Below are 27,367 nucleotides of genomic sequence, written 5' to 3'. Positions count from 1 at the left end.
GTGATGTACCTCCTACAGTGGAAAGCCTATAAGAACACAATGAGGAAGGGGTCTTTAACAGCCATAGACCTCATTTTATTAAAAACTTGCCAGCCATGTTAATAAAATGATTAAATTACCCAGATACGGAGTGTTTCATTTTTTTAATCTTTCCAATGTCCTACCTGTGTGATCCCCAGGCAACTCACTTAACCCTGTTTGCCTCACTTTCCTCATCTGTAAATAAGCTGGAGAAAGAAATAGCAAACCACTCAAGTCCAAGAAAACCCCAAAAAAGGGTCATGACTGAAAAAAAGACTCAATAAATATGCTAAGAGATGTAAATACAAATGCAATAGAAAAATACCCCTGCCCTTAAGGAGCTTACATTTTAATTAGGGAATAGCTTCCTAAGAGAGGTGTGTGTTTGGCAAATCTCGGGATTGGTGAAAAGAGCCATTAGGGGAACCAGGGAGATTGATACACTTTCCAGTGGTATTAGCAGTACTAGTACTGCTTTCCTCTCTGAATTAAACTTACTCTTAGTGATCTTTAAAAAAAAAAAAGATCTATCTCAATCTAGCTATCCTCACTGCTCCTATGCTCTCTGGCCCAGCAACTGTTTTTTGGAATATTTAACCTTTCAACTGACAAACTACCACTCTGAAACCCCCAATATCTTGACTGATGAGTGCCTGCAATGGCCTACTCTATCTGGGCTAGTTCCAGCCATGATTCACTCTACAATCCTAGCCATCTTAATATCAGCCAGGTAGCTGGAGTGTTCTCCCTTGCTGCCTCTCCCAAAGTTGGAACCATAATCCAATCAAAAGAGGAAGGGAAGAAGGAGGAAAGATGTCCACAGGATTTAAGCACCTAAACTGAATTTGGAGGGAAGATAGGGACTTTAAGAGATGGAAATGAAGAGTGAGAAATAGTTTGTGTGAAGGCACTGATATTGGAGGATAGGGGAGAGGCTGGCAGTTTTGAGAATGGCTATAGCAAGCCTGTTTGGCTGGAATATCTACTACATGAAAGGGAGTGATGTGAAACAAGTCAGGAAAGTTAGGCTAGAACCAGTTTGTGAAGGGCTCTAAAGGCCAGGCTGGAGAGTTTATGTTTTATCCTGGAAACAGAATGGAATCACTGAAGATTCTGAGTATAGGATTAAACATGGTCATTGCTGTATTTCAAAGGATATAATTTTGCAGCTGCGTGAGGGGATGTTTGGAGAAGGAAGATACTGGAGGCAGGGATAGTAATTATGAGGCTTTAGTTCAGGCAAGAAATGATGAGGGCCTGAATTATGAAAGTGTACAGGAGAGGTTGTGTAGCCTTAGCAACTGACTAAATATGGAAAGCAAAGTTGTGAGATTGAGGGACTAGGAGAATGGTGGGAGTCCTCCACAGAAATAAGGACTTTTGGAGGAGAGACAGGTTTGAGGGAAAGCTAAGGAATTCTATTTTGGATATGTCAAACTTGAGATGCCAATGGATCTTCCAAATGGCAGGCTTCAGCAGGCAGAGGACAGTAGATCCATTAAAATACAAACTCCTAAGGGGCAGCTAGGTGGTGCAGTGGATAGAGCACTGACCCTGGAGTCAGGAGGCCCTGAGTTCAAATGTGACCTCAAGACATTTGATACTTACTAGCCGTGTGACCTTGGGCAAGTCACTTAACCCTCAGTGCCCTACCAAAAAAAAAAAATTACAAACTCCTGGAGTTTACCACACCTTATCTGTAAAATGAGCTGGAGAAAGAAATAGCAAATCACTCCAGTCCAAGAAAACCCCAAAAGAGGATCATGACTGAAAAAATGACTCAATAAATAGGGGAATTATTTATTCTTTGTATTTGTATCCCCAGGGCTTAGCATAGTGTCAGGCTTATAGTGGGGCAACTAGATGGCACAGTGGATAGAGCACTAGCCCTAGAGTCAGGAGGACCTGAGTTCAATTCTCACCTCAGATACTTACTAGCTGTATGACCCTGGGAAAGTCACTAAACCCCAATTGCCTTAAAACATCCAGGGCCATCTCCAGTTGTCCTGATATATATGCTCTGAAGGAGAGAGTGAGGTTGGTCCCTTTGCACAGCTCTGCCTAACTTAAATCCAATTCACTGTAAATCATGACATCACAGCCCAATGTCATGGTCCTCTTCAAGAACAAAGGACAAACAAGGACAAAGAAAAAGGTGCTTAATAAGTGCTTGTTGTAAGGTGACTGAAAAGGTGATTGAAAAGGTAAGGTCAGACAGAGAGGAGAAAGTAATGTCATTAAAGCTTCTAAGGAGGACAAAATATCTAGGAGGAGCTAGAAGCTAAAGAGAGAAAGAGGTCAAGTAGGACAAGGACTGAGCAAATGAAGTCACTGAAGTCTCAGTGAAGTACAAGTGATTTGGGGCCAGGCCTATAGATTCAGACCAGTCCAGTGGTTTAGATTTGAGAATGGAACTAAATGGAATACTTCCAGGAGACTTTACAAGAGGAAGTTTACTTAACAATAGGATGGGAAGGATATGCAGCAAAGTTGATGAATGCAGCTCCCTCTATAGGAAGAAGAGCCCAGTCAGCTATGTTGACTCAAGGCAGCATGGAGTGTGCTTTCTGTGTTACATGATTAATACTAATTATTTATTATTAATAATAATAATAGCTAGTGTGCATATAGTCCTTTGAAGTTTATAAAGTACCTTACAAATATTATCTCATTTTATCCTCACAACGACCTGGGAAGTAGATGCTATTATTAACTCCATTTTACAGATGAGGAAACCGAGGCAGACAGGTTAAATGACAGGCCCAGAGTCATAGAACTATTCAGTAGCTAAAATCTGATTTGAGCTCAGGTTGTCCTGATTCCAGGGGTCCAGTGCTCCAGCTGCTGAGCCTTAGTACTCTGGACTGTCTTCGGGATTGTTCCATTGCTTTTTATTATTTTGGGCGGGGCAATGAGGGTTAAGTGACTTGCCCAGGGTCACACAGCTAGTAAGTGTCAAATGTCTGAGGCTGGATTTGAACTCAGGACCTCGTGAATTCAGGGCCAGTGCTTTATCCACTGTACCATCTAGCTGCCCCTCCCCCATTGCTTTTGTTTTGTTTTGTTTTGTTTTTTTGTGTTTTGGTGAGGCAATTGGGGTTAAGTGACTTGCCCAGGGTCACACAGCTAGTAAGTGTCAAGTGTCTGAGACCAGATTTGAACTCAGGTACTCCTGAATCCAGGGCCGGTGCTCTATCCACTGTGCAACCTAGCTGCCCCCCCCCCACCCCCGCAATTGCTTTTTAAAGGAAAAACTATCCTAGCCTAAATGAAAAAGACTTTCTAGTCTTAGTAGATATCACTTCCAGCACAAAAAGGGATATGTGTGAGGTGAGGAGGCCAAGATAACGCCTAGATTATAAACCTGAGACAGTGGAAGGATATGTGTTCAATAGAAAGATGAAAGTTTGATGGAAGGAAGAATTTAGGGAGAAAGATAATAAATTAAATTTTAGTCATGTTGAATTTAAGATGTTTCTGGGACATATATTTTGAAAAGTTTAATAAGCAATTGGGGATGCAGGACTGAAGCTCTGGGGAGATACCGGGACTAGAAATATAGATTTGGAATTCATCTATCTAGAAGAGAAAAGAAAATCTGTAGGGAAAGGGGGTTTTGTGTTGCTGTGGCACCTTTATTTAAAAAAAAAAACCAAAAAATTAAACTCTCAGGTACAGTGTGTCCCAAACATCTTTAGTACAGTTTTGTTTTTTGGGTTGTTTTTTTTTTGCGGAGCAATGGGGGTTAAGTGACTTGCCCAGGGTCACACAGCTAATAAGTGTCAAGTGTCTGAGGCCGTATTTGAACTCAGGTACTCCTGAATCCAGGGCTGGTGCTTTATCCACTGTGCTATCTAGCCGCCCCCTGTAGTACAGTTTTAAGCTTAATGGCTTATCTGTAGGTAACCAGAAGCTACCTCGTTGTATAAGACCACGCACGGATCTGGTTATCAAAACTTTTAGTTTCCATTCTAAAATCCATCCTTTCTTTGTTTTGTTTTGTTTTTTGTGGAACAATGAGGGTTGTGACTTGCCCAAGGTCACATAGCTAGTAAGTGTCAAGTGTCTGAAGTTGGATTTGAACTCAGGTCCTCCTGAATCCAGGGCCAATGCTTTATCTACTGCGCCACCTAGCTGCCCCATAAAATCTATTCTTAATATGCTCACCTGGGAACTGGGCATGACTCTTGAACATTGTACTTCTCTTTTCTGTGGTTGAGTTGCTGCTTTTGTATATTGGGGCTATTCCCTTTTCTTCCAGGTGTCTGTGAAATGCTTCAAGTGTTTTACATGAAAAACTCAGATTTCAATTCCTCTTGAGTTGTCAGTCATCATTATTCTGATCTCCTACCACTAGGTCAGACACATAGTCAAGTAACCAGTTTTTTACTCCATCAAAATATATTCTCTATCTTTCTCTGGACATCCAAGTGTAGTGGTTACTTATGTTTTATTAAACACTAGAGAGCTTTTAAGATTATCAAGATAAAGTGAAGGGAAATGAGAAGAGGACCAAGGACAGAACTTCGGAGAATACCCACAATTAGGTTGCATGATGTATGTGATGAACCAGCAAAGGAGACTGATAAAAGAGCAGTCAGACAGGTAGTAGGTGAACCAGGACAAGAAAAGAGGGTGGCCCTTCTTTCACCAGTTTCCAGGATAGCACATTAAGAATTGATTTTAGGGAGCAGCTAGGTGGCACAGTGGATAGAGCACCGGCCCTGGATTCAGGAGGACCTGAGTTCAAATCTGACCTCAGACACTTGACACTTACTAGCTGTGTGACCTTGGGCAAGTCACTTAATCCTCACTGCCCCAACCAAAAAAAAAATGGATTTTAGATTCCCTGCATGGACTTATCCAACTTCTGACTAAGTACATAAACTATTAAGCTTAAAACTGTACTAAAGATGTTTGGGGCACACTATACCTGAGAGTTTAATTTGGGTTTGTTTGTTTGTTTGTTTTTGCAGAGCAATGAGGGTTAAGTGACTTGCCCAGGGTCACACAGCTACTAAGTGTCAAGTGTCTGAGGCTAGATTTGAACTCAGGTCCTCCTGAATCCAGGGCTGGTGCTTTATCCACTGTGCCACCTAGCTTCCCCCTAATTTGGTTTTTTATTGAAAAATCAAGATTCCACAGAAGCACAAAGAGAGACTGAGAAGAACTAGGACCAAGATTAGGACCATTATATTTTGGCAATAAGGAAATCATTGTTAACTCTAGATATAAGGAAATAAAGAATAAGTTAAAGTTAAGTAAGAATAACTTAAAAGTTAATATGAAGAGTTGATATAGAATTAATTTTTTTCAGGCTAATTAAAAAAAAATAGAGATACCAATCATAATCTCACCCAAGGCAAAAATTAAAGGTTTGATACAACTTAAAAAGATAAGAAGGGAAATTACATCTTGCTTTAAAATATTAAAGATAATGAAAGTGGTAATATTTAATATATTTATGTACCAAATGATGTCATATCTACACATCTGAAGGAAAAGTTAATTAAATTATACGGAGAGATAGTAAAATAGTTGGGGATTTAATTTGCCTCATTCAGACCTAGACAAATTAACAAAAAGGTAAATAAGAAGTTAAGGACCTGAAGAGAATTTTAGAAAAGTCATACTGGTTAGATCTTTGTCAGTTACTACATGGAAATAAAAGTGATATATATATCAGCTGTATAAGGTACCTTTCCAAAAATGGACTACGTGCTAAGGCATAAAAACATCACAAATAAATGCAGAAAAGTAGCTATATAAGGACCTCCTTTACTGACCACAACAAAATCAAAATAAATCAATAAAATGCCTCTAAAGAAAGGATTAGAATATAAATGGAAAGTAAGTAATTTAATCCTAAAAAGCTGATGGGTCAAAGAACAAATCATCAACACGATAAATTCAATAAGGAAAATTACAACAATGAATCCATACCAAAACTTTTCAGATGCTACCAAAGCAATTTGAAGGGAAAAATTTATGTCTTCAAACATTTTTATCAAAAGAGAGGGAAAAAAACCTAATCAATAAATTGGAAATGCAAATAAAACAACTAGAAAAGCAACAAATCAAAACACATCAGCTAAATACCAAAATAGAAATTCTAAAAATAAAACAATAAAAAGAATTACCAATGTCAAAAACGAAAAAAGAGAACTCATTACAAAGACAAAGTAAAAGAAATAATCAGGAACTATTTTGCTTAATTATATGAGACCAAAAATAATTTAAAGAAAATGAACGTTTACAAAAATATAAAATATTTACCTTCTCTGAATAAGAATCAAGAATTTAAATAACTCATCTCAGAAAAAGAAATTGAAGTATCTATTAATAAATTCCTAAAGTAAAACATCCTCATGACTAGATGGATTTACAAATAAATGGGCGGTTAGGTGGCACAGTGGATAAAGCACCCGCCCTGGATTCAGGAGGATCTGAGTTCAAATCCGACCTCACACACTTGACACTTACTAGCTGTGTGACCCTGGGCAAGTCACTTAACCCCCATTGCCCCCCCCAAAAAAAGATTTACAAATAAATTCTATCAAGAATTCAAGAATTATTAGTTGCAATGTTTATTAAATAAGCATTTTGTAAAAATAATAAAAGAAAGGATCCTATCAAATTTCTTTTATTTTACAAATATAGTCTTGATACTTAAATTAAGGAGAGATAAAGCAGAGGGAAAAAAATCTATAGACCAATATCCCTAGTGGATATTGATATAAAATATTAAATTATTAGAAATGAGGCTTTAAGGGACAGCTAGGTGGTGCAGTGGATAAAGCACCAGCCCTGGATTCAGGAGGACCTGAGTTCAAATTTGACTTCAGACACTTGACACTTACTAGCTGTGTGACCCTGTGCAAGTCACTTAACCCTCATTGCCCCGCAAAAAGAAAAGAAAAGAAACAAGGCTTTAGCAACATATTAAGAAGTTCATATACTTTGACCAGGTTGGATTTTTGGTTCAATATTAGGAAAACTATAAATACATCAGACTATATTAAGACTATTAATCGGGAGGGGAGGCAGGGAGAAAAATCTGAAATTGGAAAGCTTGTATAAGCAAATGTTGAGAACTGTTTTTGCATGTAACTGGAAAAAAATAAAATACTTTTAGCAGGAAAAAAAGACTATATTAATCGCAAAAAATATTAGACTATATTAAGAACAAAAATTAAAACCACATGATTAAATGGATAACAGAAAACAGTTTGACAAAATCCAACACCTACTTATGTTAAAAAAACAAAACACCGGGGGCGGCTAGGTGGCGCAGTGGATAAAGCACCGGCCCTGGATTCAGGAGTTCCTGAGTTCAAATCCGGCCTTAGACACTTGACACCAGCTGTGTGACCCTGGGCAAGTCACTTAACCCCCCATTGCCCCACAAAAAAAAAACAAAAACAAAAACAAAAAACAAAAAAAAAGGGGCAGCTAGATGGCGCAGTGGATAGAGCACTGGCCTTGGAGTCAGGAGTACCTGAGTTCAAATCCGGCCTCAGACACTTAACACTTACTAGCTGTGTGACCCTGGGCAAGTCACTTAACCCCAATTGCCTCACTAAAAAAAAAAAAAAAAGAAAGGAAAAAAAAAAAAACACCAGAAAGACTAGTAATAAATGGAACTTTCTTTAATATGGTAATCAGTCTGCATCTAAAACTAAAAATAAATATCATCTGTAATGGAGAAATATTAGAGGCCTTTCCAATAAGATGAGGAGTACAGCAAAAATGTGCATTGCTATAATTTTGATTTGAAATATCCCTAAGCATACTAAAGATAGAAGCAAAAGAATTTGAGGGAATAAGCTTAAGTAAAGAGAAAACAAAATGATCACTTTTTGCAGATGATGTTTACTTAGGGATCATGAGAGATTTAATTAAAAATAATAGAAATTAATAATTTCAATAAAGTAATAGTATTAAAAGTTATGCTGACTCAGTGACCCCATTCTACCTAGTCCTGCTTGTCAACTAGTGTTGAGGGAAGCTCAGTTGGGGGAGATATTACCCAGTGTGCAGTTTTTGTATTACTGGATTATACCAGCAATTTGGGAAGAGCCGAGATGCAATGCCCACCCGCTTTTGCTTCTCTGACCTATCGAACTGCCTTTATCTCATTATGAGAGTTATCAATAAAAGCTAGTTCCATCTTGAATCCCTTGCTGATCTCTATTGATCAGTCCATCAACATATTACTACTTTGACATTTATTTTAATAAACTTTTAATTATCTTTCTCCCGAAACAAAGAATTTTCCTTTTAGCAACAGGATATAAAGTAAAACCACCCAAATCATCAGTCTTTCTACATATTACCAACAAACCCCAGCAGGCACACACACACACACACAAAAATCCTACTCCAAATTACCATAGAATATATAAAATATCTGGCTTCAGACAGTTACTAGCTCTGTGACCCTAGGCAAGTCACAGCCCTGTTTGCCTCAATTTCTTCATCTGCAAAATGAACTGGAGAAGCAAATGGCAAATCACTCCATTATCTCTGCCAAGAAAATTCCAAATGGGGTCACAAAGAAACTGAACAACAACATATAAAATATCTGGTAATCCAATTACAAAGACATACACCAAAGAAATTATATAAATATAATTATAAAACATTCTTTATAGAAATAAAGAAAAATTAAATAATTGGAGAAGAATTATTCATGGTTAAGCCATACTATCTATCATAATACAAATGATAATACTACATAAATTAGTTTATAGATTTAGTGTCATGCTAGTCAACCTGTCAAAAGATTACTTTATAGAAACAGAAAAAAAAAAGTATACTAAATCATCTGGAGAAGCAAAAGACCAAAGCCCTCAAGGGAAAACATTTTTAAAAGTATGAACTAAATAGACATACTAGTACCAAAGATCAAACTATATTTAAAATCAATAATATTTAAACAATTTGGTACTGGCTAAAAAAAATTTTTTTCTCAGTGAAACAGATGATTCAGAAAAAAGGTATTAGCACGGTACTTGATCCATCCAAGTGCACAAACTAATAAGATTCATTATTTGACAAAAATTGATGGGAAAATTGGAAAGCAGTCTGAAAGGGATTAGATTTAAATCAACAACTGATACCTTATGCTACAAGCTCCAAAGGAATACATCCATAGCATAGACATTAAATGTAATATAAACATAAGTGAAGTGTTCTAGACTGTTATAGGGATAGCAAGAACAGGAGATAAAATAGTCCATTTTCATTACAAATTATATGAATATTTTTGCAAAAACAAAAGCATGCAATTAGAATTGGAGGGGAAACAACTGGAGGAAAAATCTTTGTGGTAAATTTCTCTAATAGAGAGAATTGATACAAAAGGAATGAATGAGTGAATGATAAAACATTTATGTGCCAAATACAGTGTTACGTATTAAAAGGAGCATGAAGTATGTAGTAGATTCACAAGTTTCATGGGCAATCTCCATTTTCTGGCTTTCTTTGCTTAAGAAAATGTTGATATTTATTAATGACGTTCTAGGTCATAACCAAAAAAGGTTTTGAAAATTTGAATACCAAACAACAAATTTTGCAAGCATCAAGGAAAGAGACCTTTAGCTTTGAAGTAACAAATTCAAATGGGTCTGAAAAGGATTAAGACTTACTATTGGCCATGAACTGTGCTAAGCACCAGGGATACAAATGGAAACTGTAAATGCAGAGAGTTCCTACTCTCAAGAAGCTTACATTCTAGGGGGCAGCTAGGTGGTGCAGTAGATAGAGCACTGACCCTGGATTCATGAGTATCTGAGTTCAAATCCAGTCTCAGACACTTGACACTTACTAGCTGTGTGACCTTGGGCAAGTCACTTAACCCTCATTGCCTAACCAAAAACCAAAAATAAAAACAAAACATTTAGGGGCAGCTAGATGGCACAGTGGATAAAACAAAGGCCCTGGATTCAGGAGGACCTGAGTTCAAATCCAGTCTCAGACACTTGACACTTACTAGCTGTGTGACCCTGGGCTAATCACTTAACCCTCATTGCCCTCCCACAAAAAAATTGTTTTTAAATTTAAAAAAAAATTTTAATTAAAAAAAAAGAAGTTTACTTTCTAATAGGCAGAAATCCCACATATATAGGAAATGGTGGTATGTCTGAGAGAAAAGACTATATTTGGACTCTTCTCAGAGCCCTAAAGGCAAAGAGTGAGTCTGGTTTCAGGCCCTACAGCTTTGTGGCTCAAATCTCCCAGCAGGGGGGTCACTGGGCATACAAGGCTCCTAGGCCTTAGGCCTGAGCAGGGCCTGAAGAAGGGCCTAGGTTTTGTGGGAGTTGGGCTGGGCTGGGAGGTTGCCTTGAGGTACCCAAGTTGATCTCTACTTGACTTAGAGCTCAAGCCCCTGACTTTAATTTTGTTTTAAAAGTTTATATTTACACAAGCACTGTTTAGTGGGGAATGGGGTCATTCTTACTCCAGCATAGGGTTGGGGCCTAAGGCTGCAATCTGATTGGTCAGTAAACGGAGCAAACTGATTGGTCAAACCCCAAATCAGGTTTTCTTTCTTGAAGAGTTATGTACATTAACACAGCATTGTTCTGAGGAGGAGCCCACACTCTTCCCTATAATAGGTTAAGGCCTGCTATGGTAGTTTGTAAAATCTGATTGATCAACTGGTACCACCTGACTAGTTTCTAGCACTGTGATTGGTCCACTTGGTATAATCTGATTGGTTGTTATTGTTATGCCATATGTTGATAGGGGAAAGTATATAAATGAGGAATAGTAAAATGCCTTAATGTGATTGGTTGGAAAGGACCCCTTGGATATAAATAGAGTTGAGGGACCCCACTTTAGTGTACTCTCCAGCACATTCAGAAGAATGCCCATCTTCGTGAAGATAAATAATGAAGCCTTCACCCACCAACTGCTGCCTGCTTGGAATTTTTCAGCAGCGACCTGCTAGCAACACTAGAGCTGCTAACACTTGAACTGCTAACACTCAAGCTGCCAACACCAGAGCTACAACACTAGAGCTGCACACTATTTGAGTGGTTAGCTGCGTTTCTAACATGTCCAAGAGGGATATTTTTGTTAGGAAAGTTACGGGGATATTGGGTAAAGCCATCAGGGGAGTGAGTACATTAACATAGTCCTTCCAGTAACAATAATAGAATTGATTTGATTATGATTCCAGAACTGAAAAGTGGGTGGGGCAAAATGGAGGGCATAGATCCCTCTGTGACTGGTGAGGAGATAGTAGGAATATCATCTACAATAAGAGCCACAAGTCTAGAGTTCTGGGAATAACATGATTAAATCCAAAGGGGTATGGATCCTGGTCTAGGCAGGCAGGAGTCTGGTAAAGAGATAAATAGAGAGTGAATAAAACCATGGCAAAAGCCAACCCTAAATATAGTCGGCTATTGAGGCAAAGAAATATCAAAAAATTGTGTATGAAACTTTAAAAAAATGTAGAAAAGCTACAAAGTAAAACATTTACAAAATAGAAATTCTGAAAATTAAAGAGATAAACAAAATTGAAAATAAAAACTGCTAGACTAAAACAGTTGTTGTTTTCAATGACCAATAAAATATACAAACCATGATCTAATTTGATTTAAAAAGGACAAAAACAAATAATGAGACAAGCTAAAATAAATAATGAATATGTAAGAATAACAAGGACATAAAGGATAGGGTTAGAAACTATTTTGTCCAATTTTATATATGAAAAAAATTAAAAAGTATATGAATATATTTTTTAAAATATGGTATAAAATACCCAGAACAAGAAAGTAAAGAATTGAAAAAAATTGAGAACTAGGCATAAATGAACTCTCAAAGAAAAAAACTCCGGGTCCCAATGGACTCAGGTACAGGTGAATTCTGTATTAAAAGAATAATTAAAAGACCATTAATTAAAATTAATTAAAAATTAAAAGAACAATTGATTACTACATGATGGAACTTATTTGCAAAAATACATATAAAAGGCACCTTAACAAACTCCTTATATTATATAAATATGTCCTGATACTGAAATCAGGGAAGTATAAATCAAGACAAAAAATTTTAGCTCTAATGAATATTTATGCAAAAATACTGAATTAAATATTAACAAAGAGGTAAGGCCATCTACCTATAAGATTATTCGTTATGATCAGGTTGGATTTATATCAGAAATACAGGGTTGGTTCAACATTAAGACAACTGGAAACATAATAGACTATACCACTAACAATAATTACATGATTATATCAACATATGCAGAAAAGGCTTTTGACAAAATACAGGAACATTTGTGCTAAAACACACACATGAAAACATAAGAATAAACAGGTCTTTCCTGATTGTGTTAAACAATCTCTATGGAAGACCAAGAATAAACATTGACTGTCATTGAGAAACTCTAGAAACCTTTTTAATAAAGCCATGGGTAAAGAATATAGATTGTCACTATTACTTAATATAGTTCTAGAAATGTTAGCTATGGTAAGTATTAAGAGAACAAAAAGAAATTGAGAAAATAATCATAGGTAAGAAGTAAAAATTATTACTATTTTTAGATGATATGATTTATTTATGGAACCCTAGAAATTCAACTAAAAATTAATCAAAACAACTAATCACTTCAGTAAAGTACTAGATATAAAATCATTAACTTTTCTGTATATTACTTAGAAAACCCAGCAGGGAGAGCTAGAAAAAATGAAATTCTGTTCAAAATAACTATAGAATGAACATCATCATCATCATTAATAATAATAATAATAATAATAGGGGCAGCTAGGTGGCACAGTGGATAAAGCATTGGCCCTGGATTCAGGAGGACCTGAGTTCAAAGTCAGCCTCAGACACTTGACACTTACTAGCTGTGTGACCCTGGGCAAGTCACTTAACCCTCATTGCCCCGCCCAAAAAAAAAAAAAAAGAATGAACATAAAAAATCTGGAGGTGCAATTACTAAATCATACAAGAACCATATGATAAAATTATAAAGTACTTTAAAGAAATAAAGGGAAACTTAAGTAAAGGAAGATATATTTATTGCTAATATCTTTAAAATGATGATACCTAAATTAATTTAGAAATTTAGTTATATAGTAACCAAACCATCAAGAGGTCACTGATAGCACTCGACAAAAGAATAAGAAAATTCACTTGGAGGAAACAAAGTTCAGCATTCTTAAGGGAATATATGAAAAATGAGAATTAAGTAGACATGCTGGTACTAGTTGTCAAACTATACTTATGTTAATATGAAAGTATGGATCACCTGGATTTGATAGAGGTGCCTTATTGTCCAAAAGTATTTTTTATGAAACCCTAGGTCAATAGGAGTAAAATATCCTTCAACTGAACTCCAAACTGAACCCAGGTATGTAGCAGATAAAAAGTCCCTACTTGGTGACTTCTTTCCTCAGAATAGTAAATTCCTATCTTATGGAGACATCTGGAAGTCCTCATCCTTGCCAAACCCTTTTTTTGTTTGTTTGGTTTTTTTGTTTTTTGTTTTTTTTTTAGTAAGGCAATTGGGGTTAAGTGACTTGCCCAGGGTCACACAGCTAGTAAGTGTTAAGTGTCTGAGGCCAGATTTGAACTCAGGTACTCCTGAATCCAGGGCCATTGCTCTATCCACTGCGCCATCTAGCCTCCCCACCAAACCCTTTTTTTGGAATCCTGTAATCTTATCATAATGCTTCTATATTTCCTCCATACTTGTTATAACTTAAATTGTTAAACTGCTTTTGCTTCTGGGTTGATTCATACTATTGAAACTGATAACACTCTGTAACCAGCAGACAAAAACCCCCCCCAAAACCCTTATATACCCTCAGAAAGAGAGAGTCTCTGAGCTCCCTTCTTAGGAGGGAGTTTCCAACACGATCATGTGATTTCTTCCTGGGACAAAATAAATTGGTATTATGTTTTTTTTCTGTCTGTCTCTGATCTGGTTTTTCCTGTAGGAGAGACATTATATTCTCTGATCTGTTTTGTTCATAGGCGGCCAGGTATGGAAACAAATTGAAGGAAATATTATAAAATTGATTTCTCTGATCTGTTTATTATTATTTTGTATGAGACAGGCAAATAAAACATTTAATTTTCAACATGTAAAAACAATAATCGGGGGCAGCTAGATGGCGCAGTGGATAGAGCACCGGCCCTGGAGTCAGGAGTACCTGAGTTCAAATCTGACCTCAGATACTTAACACTTACTAGCTGTGTGACCCTGGGCAAGTCATTTAACCCCAATTGCCTCACTTAAAAAAAAAACAATAATCAAAGCATTTTGGTAGTGGGTAAAAACAAAAAAACCAAAAAAGGTCATTAATGGAACAGATTAGATATATTAGATTCCAAAGCAATGGAACAGTAGGATAGAGTTTAATCTACCCAAGGACAGAAACTACTAATGTAAGAATTTACTATTCAATAAAATACGATGGGAAAAATGGGAAAGCAGTCTGAAAAAAATTAGATTTAAATCAACATACTATAAAATAAACTCCAAATGGATACATGGTATAAACACAAAAAGTTGTATTCTAAACAAATTAGAGGAGGATGGAAGAAGGTACCTTTCATAGCTATGCAAAGGGGAAGTCTTCTTGACTAAAGAAGGGAGATTCAAAATAGTCAATTTTGATTACATAAAATTAAAAAGCCACTGTAATGCAATTAGAATTAAAATTATGAGGTAAAACAGTTAATTGGGAAAATATCTTTGCAGTAAATTTCTCTGATAAAAGTCTGATATTCAAGATCCATAGAAAATTGATGTACTTGCATGAATGCATGCATGCATGTATGTATGTATGTATGTATCAAGTTTATCAACAAAATTATATCTAATTTAATGACTTTGGAAGAATAGAGTTGCCTATTTATATATTCTTTGACAATTTATCTATTGAGGAATGGCTCTGGTTCATATACATACACACATACATACATGCATGCATTCATGCAAGTACATCAATTTTCTATGTATGTATGTATGTATGTATGTATACGAACCAGAGCCATTCCTCAATAGATAAATTGTCAAAGAATATATAAACAGGCAACTCTATTCTTCCAAAGTCATTAAATTAGATATAATTTTGTTGATAAACTTGATATATGTATTTATTTTTTATAATAAATTTTTACTGATTTGTTTTTAGATCAATTACATTTCTCCCTCTTACTCCTCCCCAAAACCACTCTGTTAAAAAAAAAAAAGAATATTTTTAAAAGAAAAAAGTAAAAGAGGAAAAAATAGCAAAACATTTAAAGAGTCTGAAAATACAATCAATGTTCTAGACCGATGGATCTCCCACTGTTGCAAAGGAGTTGGAGGAACTACCTTCTCATATCTCTTCTTTACGGACATGCTTGTTCTTTATAATTCTGTAACATTCTCTTTCAATTGTTTAGCAGAGTGCCTGGCACAGAGGATTAACAAAAGTTTATTGGTTGATTGGGCTGTTCTTTCCATTTCCATTTGAGAGAAAAGACCATATCTGGACTCTTCTCAGAGCCCTAAAAATAGAGAATGAGTCGAGTTTCAAGCCCCACAACCTTGTTGCCCAAGCTTCCCAGCAGGAGGCAGTCTGGCACACAAGGCTCTGAGGAGCCAAGGCCCCTGGGACTTAGGCCCAAGCAGGGCTTGTAGTGCAGCCTGTGTTTTTTGGGATTCGAGCTAAGCTGGGAATTCACCTTGAGGCACCTGAGATGATCCCTGCATTACCCCGATGTTCAAACCCCAACTTAAGTTTTGTTTGTTGACAAGTTATGTATGTTTATGTATGTTATCACAGCACTGTTCTGGTGAGGAATGGACATTCTTGCCCAGAATAAGGTTAAGGCCCAGTGCTGCAATCTGATTGGTCGACTGCTACAATCTGATTGGTCGATTAAAAGGGCAATCTGACTGGTCATTACAGTTACCATATATGGGAGGTTGGTAAAATATGCTGGGATTGGTTGTTTCTGTAATGTTGTATGGATTATAACACTGTTATGTGATTGGTTAAGGGGGACTCTTGGTGGGTATAAATCAAGGTGAGGGACCTTACTTCAGTGTACTCTCTGGCACATTCAGAAGAGTGCCCATCTTCAAAGATGAATAAAGAAGCCTTCACCCACACTCTGCTGCCTGCTTGGATTCTATGAGCTTCTAGCTGCTAGCAAAAAACTTGAGCTGCTAACACTTGAGCTGCACAACACTATTCTAGCTGTTAGCTGCATTTCTAACACGTTGTTGTAGTCATTTTATATATGTTTTCTTAGTTTTGTTCATTCTTTATCAGTTCAAGTAAATCTATCTAATACTTCTCTCATATTCATTGTTTCTCAGTGCACAGTAATAACAAATTAATATTTCTAAAAGTGCAAGAGAAGTCCTCTCCAAAAATAAAACAGTAAGTAAAATATAAGTAAATAAATATACAAAGGGAAAGTGTGTGTGTCCGTGGGGGGCGGTGAGTTAAATCAATAAACCTTTAACTAATCTGATTTTTAAAGAGAGGAAAATAAAATTACCAAAATTTTTAAAAATCAGCAAAGTGAATCCACAATAGAGAAGGAAAAAAAGGGGATTGCACCTATTCTATACAGTCATAAACTAGCAAAACCAAGAATTCAAAGGAAATGGGTGAAAATATAAAATACCCAAATAAATAGAACATGAAATAAATATTTTAACTCAATTTCAGAAAACAAAAATGAATAAAGTAAGGGTATGAGCTTGAGTGGACTGGAAGAATAAAAAATTGTGAAGAGGAGAGGGGCTTGGGGAAAAGATAATGAGTTGTGTTTTAGGCACTTTGAATTTGTTTTTGTTTTGTTTTTTGTTTTTAGTTTTTTGCAGGCAATGGAGGTTAACTGACTTGCCCAGGGTCACACAGCTAGTAAGTGTCAAGTGTCTGAGGCCGGATTTGAACTCAGGTCCTCCTGAATCCAGGGCCAGTGCTTTATCCACTGAGCCATCTAGCTGCCCCTGGCACTTTGAATTTGAAATACCTATAAGATTCCTGTTTGAGATGTCTAAAAGGCAAGTGGGGATTAGGACAAGAGCACAGGTGAACAAATAGGGCTGGACATATAGATCTAGGAAATATCTGCATAGAGATAATAATTGAACATATAGGAGCTGATGATATCACCAAGTACAGAGGCCAGAGCTGTACTGATGGATGGTAAGGAACAGAAAAGAGTAAGTAATTGTATAGGTTTAAGTGAAGACAAAAAATAGGTTTAGGAAGTATGAGATGGAAAGATGGATGGACAAAAGGATAGGATCAGATTAAGGAATTTCAGAGTTCAGGATCATGTTACTGATTTTTTTGTTCCAAGAAAGTGACCCAGAGGTTGAGAGATTAAATGAAATAATATACAAAAAGCTACTGCAAACTTTAAATGTCAGCTATTATTACCATAATTATTTTTACAACATTTCTCACCATTGTTCTTTGGTTTACCTTGCAATTTTGATTAATATCACAGTATCATAGGACAAAAAATTAAGTTGTACAACAATCCATATTCATTGAATACTCTTTTTTGGTGTTATCTGTGGATTCCCACAAGTGCTAGTAAATAATTACATGGTCCTATAAGCTTCAAAGTCAAACAAATAACTTCTGGGGAACAGAAGAGAATTATTACTTTGGTATATATAGGCAATGTACAGGGGATTTTCAAACCCGCCCCTCAATCAAAGGAATGCAGTCTTAAGTAAATGTCCCTTTGGAAACTCAATGTATGAGAAATCATTATAAAACAGTCAATTGTCCACCTATGGAAGTTATCTACAGTAAGGAATTATTTGAGTATTATGTCTACCATAACATGAAAGAAAGTGAAGGGAATAGAATATTTTTTTGGGGAGGGCTCTCAAATTAGCCTCAAGTTAGCTCTCAAATTAGTAACAGGAACAGTACTGAAAGTAACCTGAATGAACGGTAATGCACTATAACCCAAGACATCCTTTTTTTTTTTTTTTAAGTGAGGCAATTGGAGTTAAGTGACTTGCCCAGGGTCACACAGCTAGTAAGTGTTAAGTGTCTGAGGCTGGATTTGAACTCAGGTCCTCCTGACTCCAGGGCCGGTGTTCTATCTACTGCGCCACCTAGCTGCCCCCCAAGACATCCTTTTTGCAAACCTAGAGATTAATATTGCTACAAGTACCCTAATAAACCATTGTCCTAAAAAAAAAAAAACATTGTCCTGTCCTGCTTGGATTAAAGAGAGATCCTCTTGCCTGTTAATTTTTTTTAAAGGTTGTTTTTAAAATACAGTGTTATTTCCCAATGTCTTCTTTTGAACATGCTTTGAAAATGTGTTTTAGATTTTAGAACTGTGTGTTGCAATTAAAGTTAATTTTTGCATTGGTGTAAATTCTAGGCTCGAGATTATGGAGGTACTATTTAAAAGGAGGTAAGAGATTTGCTTTGCTGTAACCACATCCCCTCTCTATTTAGTTTAATGTGGGTTTCATTCATCCAAAACTTTTAAACCCAGCTGCTGTTTGGTCACAGCTATTTGTGATGATAGTGCTCCCTGCTTGACTGCTGAGATAGAGGAAGTCGATCTGGTCTCCCTGGGGTATCAGGGTTGTAAACACCTGCTTATAGATTTAAGAGGAAGCTCAGGGGAGATCTCCTTCATTGCCCCTCAGTCACCCATGTCCTGTTGATACTTTTTTTCTGATGTCTTTCATGTGTCCCTTTCCATTTTGAACACTATCATCTAACATCTTGCAAGACTAATAGAGCAACCTCTTAGGTGGCTTCCTTGCCTCCAGTAGTATCCACCTCACTTTGAGCCATTCTAATCACTTCAATGAGTTTAGTTTTCTGAAGATATTGTATGCCACTGCACTCAAAGTCCCTTCCACGACCTAATTCTAATCTACCTTTCTATCATTAGCTCTTTTTTTTTTTTTTGGTGAGGCAATTGGGGTTAAGTGACTTGCCCAGGGTCACACAGCTAGTGTCAAGTATCTGAGGTAAGATTTGAACTCAGGTCCCCCTGAATCCAGGACTGGTGCTCTATCTGCTGCGCCACCTAGCTGCCCCTATCATTAGCTCTTAAAGTCTTATATTCACTGTTTCTTTTTTTTTTTTTTAATTCACTGTTTCTTAAAGGTGACTTGGGCAGCTTGGTGGCTCAGTGTATGATAGAGTACTAAGACTCATCATCATACTGAGTTCAAATCTGACCTTAGATGCTTTCTAGCTGTGTGACCCTGGGCAAGTTACTTCACCCTGTTTGCCTCAATTTCCTCATCTGTAAAATGAGCTAGAGAAGGAAATGGCAAACCACCCAAGTATCTTTGACAAGAAAACTCAAAATAGGGTCACAAAGAGTTAGACATGTCTGAATAACAAAGATTCCTTATAGTCTTCTCCCACTATGGTTTGTTTGTTTGTTTTTAGTTTTGTATCATTTACTAAGTGTAGTTCATGAACTATGACAGAGTAGCAAACACAAGTTGAAACCAGCACAAACCAGTTTGAACAAGCCTAGACAATTTGCTGATCTTTGGTCCTCCCACTATGTTTCTGTTTTTTGTTTTGTTTTTTGTTTTTACGGGGCAATGGGGGTTAAGTGTGTCAAATGTCTGAGGCCGGATTTGAACTCAGGTATTCCTGAATCCAGGGCCGGTGCTTTATCCACTGTGCCACCTAGCTGCCCCCTCCCACTATGTTTTTAATGCTCTTCTTGTTACCCATCAAAAGGTGTCCTTTGGAATCTGTGATGTTATCTTACCTTAGATTAAATAAATTTATAAATAATTTTGTTAGATATGACTGTTACTTAACCCAACATACATTGAATGGTAAGTATAATATTCACATTAACAAAACTTGCCTATTCTATGTATGCACTATCCTCAAAACGTGACACCTTGGATGTGCACAGAAGTTCATAAAAATATTAGCTCTTGTGGAAGAAAAATTACATAAATAACATATGCATGGCTAGCATATGCCCTGGTGACATTCTAATGCTACTAAATGTAGCCATCTTCATTGATGCTATTGGGATTTTCAGATATTTTTGTAGTTTAAAAGTAGATTTGTCAGTTTTCTTGATTGTCTAGACTAAAGAAAGTGATAGAGAAAATGCTAATAATTCCAATCAAAGTGAAATGTGGTGGGGAGGGGCAAGCTAGGTGGTGCAGTGGATAAAGCACCAGCCCTGGATTCAGGAGGACCTGAGTTCAAATTTAGCCTCAGACACTTGACACGTACTAGCTGTGTGATCCTGGGCAAATCATTTAACCCTTATTGCCCCGCCCCCCCCCCCAATGAAACATGGGTCTTGAGTACATTTTTTTTTATACAGTCGGTTGTTAAACATTCATCTGAACAACTCTGTTGGGAGTTTTTGATAGTAACTTCGGCAAAACAAAATATATCAATAAATACCTCCTCCCCACCAGAGAAAAATATACCTGGAAACATTTCTTTCTCGGGTATTTAGGGAAAAGGGTTGGTTTGTCTGACATTTACCAGGGAGGAATATTCTATATTTGAGTGTTCTGAGAGGTTAATAAAGGAAGGAACTTGATTATTATGAAATCATCTCTCTAGTATGAGTGAGAAAATGATATATGTCCTTGTTTTAGTAAATAGAGTACACCGAATATCATTTAACCTTTTTCTGATGACTGAAGTTTATTCTTATTAACGAATGTTGTTCTATATGTGGCTGGACTCCAGGGTCACTCTCCCAATGACTAGGAGGTTGCCAGAAGATTGCTGGCTACATCACTTAAGGATTCTAGGGGTATCTATTGTTCCAGATGGCCGGACTTTTGGAAGTGGGGGTGCTTTTAATGCTTTTTGTTTGTTTCTACTGTATTGACATTCTCCTTCATGACAACATTGAGGTTATGTTCACTAATTAATCTTCCATTTTGTCATTTCTTGAAATGACAGCCCCTATGGTTTGTAGTATACTTTAATGCAATGACTAATTTAACACATCTATTCTTTTGCACCCTGCAAAATAACCTGAAGGCATATATTGCTTTATGAAATAATTATATTCCTGACATTTTTGTGTCAATCTAATTTCTAAACAATTTCAAAATGCAATAGAGGAAGTGAATTATCCATAGGAAACTTGGGGTGAGCCCTCTGTAACTTGACCTTTCGTAGTAGGTAGGTCTAGGAAGGGTCTGGGGGACCTGTGGTGCTATGCCTTTTTCTTCTTCTCAAGGGGGTGGGAGAGAAGGCAGGTTTTTGCTGAAATTAAATTCAAGCAACTGAAATTGTAGTTGAGGTAAAAACATTTAAAAAAAGAAAAGAAAAGAAAACCTCACAGCCTCAAACATTTGCATCTGAGGTAAAAGAGAGGTTTTGTTCATACAGAAATCTCTTCTACCTTCTTCACTCCCATTGTCCACACCTACTGGTTTTGCAGTAACTGACAAACAAAATCTGTTAGGAACATGTATAATCAAACAAAACAAATTTCTACATTGGCTACGTTTAAAAAAAAAACGTCTCATTTTATACTCTGTCTTTTGCTTTTCTATCAGGAGGTGGGTGGCATGTTTCATCATTAGTCCTCTGGAATTGTTTATATCCACTACATTTTGAATTGAAGGAAGATTTGAGCATACAAGAACCTGTCAGATACTGTCATTTTATTTTTTAATTCATTTAAGATGCTATTTTGTTATTATCCTCATTAAAAATTAGAATCATCATCATTATTTTAATTATGGGGTTCCCTGGAAAAAGGGAAACCTTTGGAATCCAAATCCCAAAGAGATTTGGAAAACTGAACATAAAACATACGAATTTGCTTACCTTTCTCCCAAAAGAGGATGAAGTCTTTAGGGCTTTCCGACATGCTATGAAATGGTCAGATGAAGGAGGGTCCAGAAATACGAAGATGATGCATGAGCTGTCACTACAACATAGGTTTCCACAATGACTCGGAGATGTTGAATTATTGCAGGGGAAACAGTCCTGCAAGGAGAGAGAGGAGTGGAGAGGTATGTTTGGCCACAGGTCTTTCTCTAGGTTGGAGCTAGCTTAAACCCGGACCCCACCGCCGTCCAGTTCTGCACCTGGAAGCGGCTGCAATGCAGTGCAGAGGTGCGCGGGGCTGGTTGCAGGTGCCATAGTCTAGGGAAGTCTTGCTGCAGCTGGAGGTACTAAAAGGAGATGGAAGCAACATCATGTAATGCATGCAGTTCTTGGTGGATAGACACTCCCCTTCCCTCCTGGGAGGGTCAGACGTCAACTAATTTGAGCTGAGAAACGAACCCCATAAGCCCATACGACTCCTGGGATACCAGCAGCCGCAGAAGCGCTTGCTGTGTTTCCTACGGGCCTGTGGAGAGCGCCAGAAGAGAAACCCGGAAACAGTGCCTCTCTTGCCGTAGTGTCCTCTCGATGGTTGCCCTCTTACAACCCCTCCCACACCCACACCCCTCCCTACCACCACTCCCCTACGCCGGGTGGGAGGGTAAGGACGCCACCGCGCTTGCGCGCTTCTTCTGCTTTACTTGTTTCAGTCAGTCTGTGGGAGGTGGCCGGGTCGAGACGCAGGCCTTCCCCAGTAGCAAGTTCCTGTGAAGACACTTAGAGAGATGAACGGGTTCGGCGTCGGGATGGCGGCCGGGGTGGCGACTCCACCGCCGTTGAAGACCAGCAGCCACGAAAACCTCGATAAGATTGATATGTCTCTGGGTGAGGGGTCGGGCCGGACCAAATCGTGAGGCCGAGGGGGAGGCGGGTAGTGAGTGGGTGGAACCAAGTGCCCCAGTTTATGGGGGAAGGGGCGGTTGGCTCGCCGGGTCGAACCAAGTACCGGGATTGTCGAAAGCAGACGGGCCGGACCAAACGTGAGGTTAGAATGGGGGGTGCGGAGCGGGCAAGGGAATGATACCAAGTGCGGGGCTGAAGTGTGAGGACTGGGGTCTCTAGCTGGAGGGGTGCGGGGAGTGAGGAGAAGACGCTGGAAACGCGGCCGAACCGGAGGCTTTGGGGGGAAGGGGAGGGGCCACCCGCAGGGCGGACCGCCTCCTGCCCCCAAGGCAGCTTCCCTCCCCCCATCCTCCGCCCCTTTTCTCTCTTCCCCACTTTGTTTTGTGGGGACAACCGGGTGGTTTTTATCCAAACAGAGGGGCGGTTGCGGGCGGGAGGGAGGGCAGTTGTGGGGGTCCCTAGGAGCTGTGGCTCCGAGTGGAGCGGGAGCGCATGCCTCGGTGGAGCCTTTCTCTTGGCCCGGCGTTTTGACTCCACAAGTCCGGATGGAGTTATTGCTGTTTTCCGCCCGGAGCCGGAGGAGGTGGGGGTGGGACCTGGATATTGAGAAGTGCTGGATCCCAAACCGAGGCCGGATACCCAAAACTTGGTTCTGTTGAATTGTTGGAGGAGAGTCGTTACGGAGACCCAATTGTGTGGTCGCAGGGCCCGTAGTTGGGCCTGGGCTTGGGCGGGGGAGGGGGGAGGGGTTGATTTGAGCAGTGCTTGCATTACTAGGGGAGCCTACTGCGAAGAATATTCTTGTGGAGTACTAAAAGACGAGTTGGAATCTTAACTCTTTTAATGAGTGTTAAACTTGTCGAATTTTTTGTCCTAATATGTTGAGATAATAGAATTGTCGTAGCTAAAAATAATTTGATTAGTAACAAGTTAATTCCGTTTTTTAAAATTTTGGTCATTTGATCCAGCTAAAGTGTGTCTTAAGTCTAAATTGATGACTGAGAAGTCAGACTACTGATACAGAATAAAGTGTCTGTCTCGTGAAGGGAAAGTAGTGCTTCGACTCTCTGGAAAGGCACTTAAACACCTCAACCTCAGTTTGCTCGAATGCAAAAAGTCCCAACGTCTACTTTCTTTCTCCCTTAATGCTAGTGCCTTTTCTCTGTTGTTTATCTCTGATTTGTCCTGTAAAGTATATTGTTTCTTTATGGTCGTTTGGGTGTTGTTCCTTAAGAGCCAGGAACTTTGGGGGGGGGGGAGGGCCCTATCTTTGTATGGCCAGTGCTTAACACGATGCCATAAATAGTAGGTGCCTAATATATGCTTGATTTGACTCTTATATTCAAAGACTCATCCCTCTATAAGTTTGTGGTTCCATTATCTTCATTTTGTTGTCAGTCAGCAAGCATTTATTTAGCACCTACAATTTATACTATATGTAGGCCTTGTCTGCAGGAATAAAAACAAAAGCAAAAAACCAGGAGCACCAAGTCGAATGAGAGACCATGTGAAAACAACTGTGCAATAACAAGATATAAAGAATTTTTTCCAGTTGTGGGAAGGCAGTAGCACTAAGGTGGATTCTGAAAAGGTTTTTCCTCAGAATTTAAGGGACTTAAAATTAAAAGAGGTATTAAATATGAGTCTGGGATTTGAATTTAAGTCCTTTCAAAGTGCTCTTTGGTACGTGCTGTCACTGTTTTTGATAGGTACTGTGCCTCATGGTGGAGGTTATGGTGAGGAAAGCTATTTGTAAACCTTCGTATGTGACTGTTATGTTCTGTAGAGTGCTTAGATGTGCCTTAGTAAGCGAATTCCCTACGTGTGTCCTTTTGGAGGTAGGAATCCATAATACTCAGGATTATATCTTATCCAAGAATAATTCTGCAGAGTTTGGGGGGTTTTTTAGAGTTTTTATTCTAATGAAAATGTTTATTGAATCTAATTAGACATTTTTTTTGGCCTATATTCATCTAGTGTCTGTATGGGTTTAAGGACAAGCTTTTCATAATTGTTCCAAATCAAATGGTGTAGTGAACTTCACAAAGTAGTCACATTTTTTCTGATTATTTAAATCCCATAAACTATGCTATAGCTCCTAAAGACTGGCAGTGAGAAATTAAGTTTGAGGTTGAGCAAAATAAGATGTATGCATGTATGACACACATCATTACAGCCATTCCTTACTTCCTGGATGTTTCTTTGTTATGGGGTTTCTGGTTTTTTGGAGGGTGGTTAGGATGTTCAAGAAAAGTTGAAAAGTAAATGCTCTTTGGTCCAACACAGAGCTGTGGAGCTTAGCTGTAGCTTATAACTCCCTCATTTTTGTTGTAGGACGAGGTCATTGAACAGAACTATTTGTTGTAAAGAATTTATTTTACCAATGCACAAAAGTGTTACTGTTTTGGACCTGTAGAGGAAACAGATTCTTTATATATTATGGTCATCTAATATTTTTAAACTTTCTTCAGCATCCTGGTTTTGGATGGAAAAATCCTTTTCTATGTTGTAAAGGAGTTAAGTTGGTTTGGGGACTCGTGATAAAAAATGGTCAAATTTTAAAATTTTATCTTCTGAACCTTATTAAATTTTTTGTCCTTACACTAAAATGAGAAAATTGCTGCAACCCAAAAGCAATTTGATTAGTAAAATTCCCTTTTTGAGAGTTTTGGTCATTTGATCAAATAGTATCTCTGAAGTCAGTTAAATGACTGAGAATTCAGACTGCTGGCAGAGGTTAAAGAGTTATCTTGTGAATGGAAATCAGTGCTTCAGTAGTGGTAGTTTCCTAACTATCCTTCTTCTGAATTAGAATCCTATAATCTGAGTTGGAAAAGATGTCAGAGGCTATCTATCTAGACTAACCCTTACTAAAGCAATAATCTCTTAAAACATCCTGGATGGAGTCATTCAAGCTTCAAAACCTACCTAGATGAGAAATTCCTAGTCCCTGATTAAGTTGAAAGTTTGCTCTTGGTGGAATTATTAGGTAATCTCATAATTCACATTTGTGCAGCTCTTTATGGTTTATGGATTGTTTTCTTGATACTAATCCTGATTATACCCTCCTTTTGCATCTGAGGAAACTTGAGTTTTCGTTTTTAAGTGATTACCCAAAGTGATGATAGAAACTAGGATTAAAGTCTTGGTCCTCTGACTCATTTTCTTTTTTGACTGGGTAGTTATGCCTCAATTTTAACAAAGTGGTTGACAATGGCTTTCATTATATTCTGGGGAGAATGTAGAGAAATGTGGGCTAGATAATTTTATGGTAAGATCCAAAAAGTAGTCATTAATGATTCCTAGTCTACTTGGAATGTCTCCTGTAAAATGCCTCAGGGATTTGTCCTTGACCTTGTGATAATTAAAAAGTTATCCTTTTCTATACTTTATTGAGAATGTATTATCTGAGAGAATACAAACCATCTTACCTCCTTTTACATGTTTATGAGTTCCTTTTGTGGAACTCTTCCAAAAAATACTGGTACTTTGGGGAAAGGGTGTAGATAGTATTAATAATAATAATACTTTGCTAATCACATTCACAGAATGGCTCTGTGGATAGAGAGCTGGGCCTAGAGTCAGGAAAAACAGTTCAAATATGGCCTCAGACACATAACTGGCTGTGTGGCCCTGGGCAAGTCACTTAACTTTTGTTTACCTTAATGTGCTGGAGAAGGAAATAGCAAACCATTCCGGTATCTTTGCCAAGAAAACTATGGACACTATGGTCCACGAGGTCACAAAGAGTTGGACAGTACAGAAGAACCACAACAAAATTCACAGATGAGGCAAATCTAGGATTCTCCAATCTAAAACCAAGGAATAAGTGTAAAGTTTTAAACTTGGGTTAAAAAAATAAATTATAGAAGAGAGTCATAATATCAATTTATCTGAAAAATATGGGGATTTTATTGGAACCTCAAAATGAGGTAAATGTTGTGATCACAAAAGATCACAAATAATCTTAGGTTGAATTGAGAGAAGGAGCTGGTGTCAAAAAGACCAGGAGGGAAGAGGCCTGTATTAGTAGTAAACTCATGGGATATTTTCCCTTCAATTTGGGGGTACCATGTTAGGAAGGAAATAGAAAAGCTGGAGGGAATCTAAGAGGGCAACCAATATTGTAAAGGGCTTTGAGATTCCCATGATTTAAGAGGATCCTGTACAAGAGCTGCAAATGTTTAGCTTAGGGAAGAAAAGACTTAGAAGAAACATATTGCTCTCTGCAAAGAGCAATTATACTTATTCTCCTGGGCCTTGGGTTGCTGTGTTAGGAGCACTGGGTAGAAGTTGTAAAAGGGAGGCACGTTTATGTCTGATTTAAAGGGAAAATTCCTAACAATTAGAGCTGTTGCAAAGTTGGAATGATCTATCTCCAAAGGTAGTGGGGCTTTTTTGTACTAGAAGTCGCTAGGTAGAGGTTGGATATTATATAGAGAATTATTTTTTAGGTATGGCTTGGTTATGGCCTGCAAAAATCCCTTTCAATTCTTCAGTTTGAGGAATCATAATCTAGTCATACAGAACAGGTGGAGTCATAGAATATGTTTCAATGGACAGAAAAATCCAGTTTTCACATTGTAAAATGTTTTTAATAGAAAATATTTAATTTTTTTTGTTTTTGTTTTGCT

At 37.9% G+C, this 27,367-nt stretch overlaps 2 protein-coding genes across 3 annotated transcripts in view; one reads left to right on the top strand and one right to left on the bottom strand.

The window, feature by feature from the left end:
• RUBCN (rubicon autophagy regulator) overlaps nucleotides 1-22,363 on the bottom strand; it is a 74,136-nt gene extending 51,773 nt beyond the window's left edge. The window contains exons 1-2 of the mRNA XM_043996370.1: nucleotides 22,091-22,363; nucleotides 21,828-21,989 (exon numbers count right to left, since the gene is read on the bottom strand). The gene's annotated coding sequence lies outside the window, so the exon portion shown is untranslated. The remainder of the gene's footprint in view (nucleotides 1-21,827; nucleotides 21,990-22,090) is intronic.
• Nucleotides 22,364-22,479: 116 nt separating this feature from the next.
• Nucleotides 22,480-27,367, top strand: part of FYTTD1 (forty-two-three domain containing 1) — a 44,830-nt gene continuing 39,942 nt past the window's right edge. The window contains exon 1 of one of the 2 annotated variants that reach the window (XM_043996373.1): nucleotides 22,480-22,715. In XM_043996373.1, the coding sequence (XP_043852308.1) occupies nucleotides 22,616-22,715 (100 nt within the window). In that variant the 5' untranslated portion in view covers nucleotides 22,480-22,615. The remainder of the gene's footprint in view (nucleotides 22,716-27,367) is intronic. The other variant, XM_043996372.1, reaches the window with a different exon arrangement.

Source organism: Dromiciops gliroides, chromosome 3 (assembly GCF_019393635.1).
Source record: "Dromiciops gliroides isolate mDroGli1 chromosome 3, mDroGli1.pri, whole genome shotgun sequence".
Classification (NCBI taxonomy): domain Eukaryota; kingdom Metazoa; phylum Chordata; class Mammalia; order Microbiotheria; family Microbiotheriidae; genus Dromiciops; species Dromiciops gliroides.
This window is presented reverse-complemented; position numbering and strand designations above follow the sequence as displayed.